Here is a 6,000-nt window from a genome sequence, read left to right as displayed (position 1 = left end):
TAAAACACACGTTTTACTGAACCTTCACCCATAAAACTATACAATCAGTCTTCTCAGCTCCTCCTGCCCCAAAACATGCTGCCTGCAGATTGCACTGCAAGTTTTCCCTCTAAAAAAATAAACCAAAAAAGAACAATAAAAGAATTAGAATAAGAGCCGTTATTTTCTATGGAAAGACTCGAGTGTCTAAAAAGGAACACAGACTTCATTTTCGGTTTCTTTAGCAGGAACACTGTTTAATCGCTGCCCATATCATCACGCTCATAAATTACAATTCTCACACTTTATCACTGAATTTTTTGTATTCTTTTTTTACCTTCCCGAACGGGACAATGAAAATACTGTCAAGACAAAATGTGCCGTTAACACTCATGCAATCTAAGGAGTGTTAAAAAAAATTTAAATAAAAAAAGTGAAACAAAACAAAATCATCGCTGTTACAGGAGGTCTTGGTTTAGCAACTGCCATTTTTTTTTTTGTGTGTGCCCTCTACGCAAACGCAACAGCCATACTTGCACAGGCATACATGATGGATATCAATAAGGAAATATAATAGTTGATAGGAATCACCAGGAACAGAAAAAAAGCCAAAAAATAAATTACATGGTAGGCAACTTTAATGCTGTAGTGCACTTATATATATATTTATATATATAAAAAAACAAAAAATTAAAACAAAAAAGTCCGACTCTCCCCCTCGTTCCAGCAGCTTGTTCCGTTTTGTGATATCATAATTCAGGAGATGCAGGAATTATTGCCTAAATAATTCTATACATTAAACCAGTGTTCTCAGGGGGGAAAAAAACACTTTGAATTGCTACGTAATTTACAACATGATTGTTCGCCCTCCCCCCCCCCCCCCTCCTCATTTTACAGTTTTAACTCATTGGCAATTTTGGAAGCAATGTTTTTGAAAGCTATGGATGTCCCAGATATCCGCTTGAAGCGCACCCCGTTCAGAGAGAGCCTTGGCAGTTTGCACACTTCCATTTCCCATTGGACGAGATTCTCGGCGTGGCCGTCCCCGTGGACGCAGAAGAGTAAGAAGCGCTCTCTCTGCTCATAGTCACAATTGTTGGCGTCTAGGACCTTGCGAATCTCGCGCATCATGTCGCTGGGGTCCATGGAACTGGTGGTTTTCATGCTCCAGGTGAAACGCAGCGACCTTGGCTTTGACTCTTTGTTCTCGTCTTTCTGGTCCCCTGACACATTACGACTAGAAGAGAAGAGAAGTTACTCTTTTGTAGGAATTCAAGTCCAGGGATGCGGTGGGGGGGGGGGGGGGGGGGGTCAAGATTGGAAAACATACAATTTCTAACTGGGGCTAGCCTTACTTTACAGACCAAAGGCCATAAGTACATGGACAGTCAGTCTGCACTAAGGGGCATTTACTATCCCCTCCTCAAAATAATGTGACCACTAAACCAAGCCCTTCAATCGGCCTCTTCTGCCAAGGTCAATGGGAAAATTGTGAAACAACATGGCCGCCATCATGGCTGTCACATAGCCCTCCGAGAGTTCTTAAACAGCAAGGACAGTGGTACATCCCACCACAAAACAGGGCAAAAAGGACAAGTGATCCCCTTAGTGGACATGTTGTAATTGGGGTCAGATGACGGGTCACTTGTCTTCTCAAAAACATTTTTTTTAAAATTTAAACATTTTTTTTTAAAGGGGGAGGGGGGGTGCGCTTTCACTGTATAGACATGGGGTATGAAAACTGGCATAAGCCTCAAGCAGCACATTCCATTACAAGGGTATGTACACTTGTGCAACCAACTGTTACCGCTCCAATGTATCTAAAAGGAGAGGTGAAAACAGTCATTGAAAAAACAAACCTGACCATGTTGTGCATAAAGCTTTTTACACATGCTTGCGTCTCCATGGTTACAGACTACAAATAAAGCCTGTGTGTAGTCTGATCCAGTAGACGTGTTTCTTCCTTCCCTCAGTCTGTAGCACAGCGAGAAGGATAAGGGACGGAGTGATGAGTACAGGACTTTAAAGTCCGCAACCATGGGGATACATAGGTTTGCATAAGAGCTGTATACACAAAACGGTTACATTTGAAAAGTTATTATAATTTTTTTTTATTTTTTTTTTTTTAAAGCTTTGGAGAAAGAAAACAGGGCTGCAAAAGCATACATCCCCTTTAAGGAGAGAATATTACAAATCTACTATGGGCCTCAGAGATGGATACAAACCACAGACCTTCCCAAAAATGTTCTAAGCAGATGGAGAATGTTGCCTTTGAATAGTGAAAAGATATAGAATGTAGTCCCCCCCCCGAGAACCATGGTCTATATTCTGCCCCCTCCGAGAGGCGACTACCCCCAGCATACAATGAGACAGCCCCACATGCAGACATTCACAAACTCAATGTAACGGATGCAGGAACGACATGCACATTCTCATGGAAGGGTTAAAGGAATGCTTATGGGTGATGTTAAAATAAGAATATTCCCCTCACCTGGAGCCCTCATATCTCCCGTTTCGCTCAGGTTCGGTCGGGAGCCTCAATGAAAACAATACAAGAAAAAAAAAAAAAAAAGCAAAGACAAGCAAAAGAGAAGAGAAATCTTACACTGGTGTTCAAAAGCTGATCAGATTTACAAGAGGAAAATTCACAGCGTCCCTGTCATCGGTACATAATAGAGGCAGGTGCGGCTACATATATATATATATATATATATATATATATATATCTATATCTCTATCCTCTGGTATAATCAGCCCATCCTATATCAGAAAAGAAGGTGCACCTATAAGGGGACCTCCTGACACGTCCGTTTTAGAAAATAATTGCATTCCACGTGTAACGATTAGTGATGAGCGAAGATGACAAAACTTCACTGAATTTCACAAAGAAATTCACTTTGTGACAAAGTGCATTTGTTTGTAAGCAGCGGGTGCAATGATGGGGAACAGCAATTGTGCCGCTCTCAGTCACTGAACCGCTCAGATTCGCGTTCATCTAAAAAGATTTAAAAAAAAATAATATGTTCTAGAGCAGGAGCTGAGCAGATTGATATATAGCTTGTATTGTATTCATTTAGATCTCTGCTCATACTGGTCTTTGACGTCCAGGAGCCGGTCCCATCAGTGATTGACAAAAAGAGATAAAAAGGTCCAGCTCGGTTACAATGTTACCTTTATTTTTCAGTGCAGAGGATCAGAGACCACAGCGATCCTTCCTCATGAGAAAGGATCGCTATTGTCTCTAATCCGAAACATGTAGACTGGACTGTAACTGGCTTTTATCTGCACTGAAAAATAAAAGTAACATTTTAACCGAGCTGGACCTTTTTCTCTTTTTACTCGAGCAACGCTGTGGTTCTTGGCGTGGTCCGTGCTTGGCGTGGACAGGGTTTGAGCACGCCTATACTCTCTCTTTGCCTATCAGTGATTGACAGCCTTCCCTCTATGACTGTGAATACAGAGAGAGCCGTCAATCACTGATAGGACCGCCTCCTGGACTTCAGAGAGAGCTGTCAATCACTGATAGGACCGCCTCCTGGACTTCAAAGACCAGAAAGAGCAGGAATTTAAATGGATGAAATACAAATTCTACTGAATCTTTTCCTACAAAACTATACATCAATCTGCTCAGCTCCTCCTGCTCTATAAACATACTGTCTGCAGATCAGACACCATGTTCAACGTAACAGGTTCCCTTGAAGTTTGACAAATTTTTCAAAAAAAGATCCCTATAGAAACTGTGCACCTCATCTGTACAATCTTAATGTGATGTGAATAGGGCCTTAGAGGTTCTGGGAGGATATGGATGATTCAGCATCCGATTCCCTGGTCCTAGTGTCATGGTAAGCTGAGCCTACAGGATATTATAAGCTGTGCCCCACAGGCTCTTTTCAGACGGTGTGCGATTACAGCATCTATCACGGGAAAGTTCCTGGCGCATCCTTTAAATGGACGCATAGGCTCCCATTACACCAATGGGCACATAAAGAGTGTCTTCTGTCTCCGTTCAACAGCACCGGCAGGGTTTCATATTTTTTTTTTAACTGCATGGAACAGGGCTGCAGACCGCACTACTCCATGCAGGGGTATCGGGTAAAATATACCGCATTGTGTTATGGGTCCATTTAGAGGATGAGCCGGGTGTGTTTCTGGCATGACATATGGACACTCAAGACAGTCTGAAAACAGCCCGAGTGTTCACAAGTGACTGAAAATCCAGCAGAAAGATCTATAGCGGATTTTGCTGCAATTCCATGTAAAAAAAAAAATCACAATATAATTGCATGTAGTACATGTGTTTTTTAATAGCAGAAAAGCCATTGTATCCCACCCTCTCCATTGGAAAGGGTGAAATCCGCAGAAGAAATCTGCTGTATAAATGGACATGTACACTGACTTTTTTTTGTACGCAGCGTGTGGATGAGAATTCAGAAATTCTCATCCACTTTGCCGGTACTGTAAAACGCTACAGATTTGCAGCACGAAAATCCACGATATCAGATCTGCAGCTAGTCAGTCACGTGTGACCCAAGCCTTAAAGGGGTTGTCTCATCTCAGACAATGGGGTCATATCGCTGGGATATGTCCCCATTATCTGATAGGTGTGGGTCCCACTGCTGGGACCCGCATCTACATCAAGAACGGAGCGGGCCAACGTGGTGGTTGAAGGATTTCGGCCCGGCCACCAAGTGGTAAATGGGAGCGCACCGCACCGCACATGACCGTCCATAGAAATAAATGGAGGGCGGCTGCGCATGCGCAGTGCATCCTCCACCACTTTTGGGGCGCCGTTTATGATGGGTGCGGGTCCCAGCAGGGGGACCGGCACCTATCAGACAAAGGGGGCATAGCCTAACAATATGCCCCCATGGTCTCAGATTAGACAACCCCTTTAGCCATACATATTCAATAGCTGTTGGCCGATAACACACTAATTTGTATGGGGGCTTTAAGATTCTTGTGCGCATGAACCCCAACAGTGTAATGCATTTTAGTCATGTCACCTGTACTCAAGATCCGTATCAGATCAGTGGGGGCGTTTCGACACCCTGCACCCCTCCATCAGCTGTTCTGAAGCATCTCTGGAACTACACAGCATTGCCCATTGGGCAATGAGAGCAGCGCTGCAGTAACCAGCTCCATCCACTGCACAACGGAGGAAGCTGTGTAGTTCCGACACGCATCAGCAGGGGGCGTCAGACCACCTCCTATCAGATATTGACTGCCTTGTCCTGAGGTCAAGGCCACCAGTATAAAAGGCCACCAGTATAAAAATCCTAGACAATCCCTTTAATGCTACTATGGCAACCCCAGAGCAAGCAGAGAGCAGCAGCAGCAGCAGCAGGCAAGACACCAGGATAGGAGAAGATAAGGCATAGTAGTCGGCATCATGATATTCAACAGGAAACCCACTGAACTGCAAAGTATGGAACCCCAGTTCCTATGTAAAGGGCATATTGTAGTACTTGTTATAACGCTACATTCCCTGTAATGGTGAAGTGTGTAGATGCGGACGTGTATGCTGAGCTAGGCTAGTAAGAAGGGAAGCAATCTGTAGTCTTAAATACCCCCCCCCCCCTCCTGCCCTCCAAACTTACCTTACAATACATAACTTTGATTTTTAACATTAACACCACAAACCTTCTGCTGCTCGCATGCCAAGTGTGTATTAGTAAAAATGAAACATGAAATTTTATGACACTCATGACTATGGTTGCAAAGTGTGCAGGACATGCTCAGCGGATTAAAAGTCATATCAACCAGTGAAAAGTAGGTAAAGACGCCGTCTCGATCAAATTTAGTTTTCAGCAGAAAGTTTAGTATTCAGAAAAAAATCAGATCCAGGAAGGCAAGTTATACAGGGAAAATAAACTAAATAAATATACATAGCAACTTAAATCCTACCTTTTTATAAATCTGAATGACATGTTTCTAAAAATACAAAAAAAAAACAAGAAAAGTCAAAGTAAAAAAAATTAAAGATAAGCAAAAATAAAAATAAAAAAAGCAAACCAGGTCTTG

The 6,000-nt window shown here is 42.8% G+C and overlaps 1 protein-coding gene across 5 annotated transcripts in view; it reads right to left on the bottom strand.

Annotated features, from left to right (window-relative positions):
* Positions 1-217: 217 nt before the first annotated feature.
* The window catches only part of MARK3 (microtubule affinity regulating kinase 3), a 76,052-nt gene continuing 70,269 nt past the window's right edge, over positions 218-6,000 (bottom strand). For 2 of the 5 annotated variants that reach the window (XM_040412498.1, XM_040412495.1), the window contains 2 exons: positions 2,471-2,515; positions 218-1,216 (listed from right to left, as the gene is read on the bottom strand). In XM_040412498.1, coding sequence (XP_040268432.1) covers positions 871-1,216; positions 2,471-2,515 — 391 coding nt within the window. In that variant the 3' untranslated portion in view covers positions 218-870. Of the gene's footprint in view, positions 1,217-2,470; positions 2,516-5,883; positions 5,911-6,000 lie in introns of all 5 variants that reach the window. The other 3 variants (XM_040412494.1, XM_040412496.1, XM_040412497.1) reach the window with 3 other exon arrangements.

Source organism: Bufo bufo, chromosome 11, assembly GCF_905171765.1.
Source record: "Bufo bufo chromosome 11, aBufBuf1.1, whole genome shotgun sequence".
In the NCBI taxonomy this organism is placed as follows: Eukaryota; Metazoa; Chordata; class Amphibia; order Anura; family Bufonidae; genus Bufo; species Bufo bufo.
This window is presented reverse-complemented; position numbering and strand designations above follow the sequence as displayed.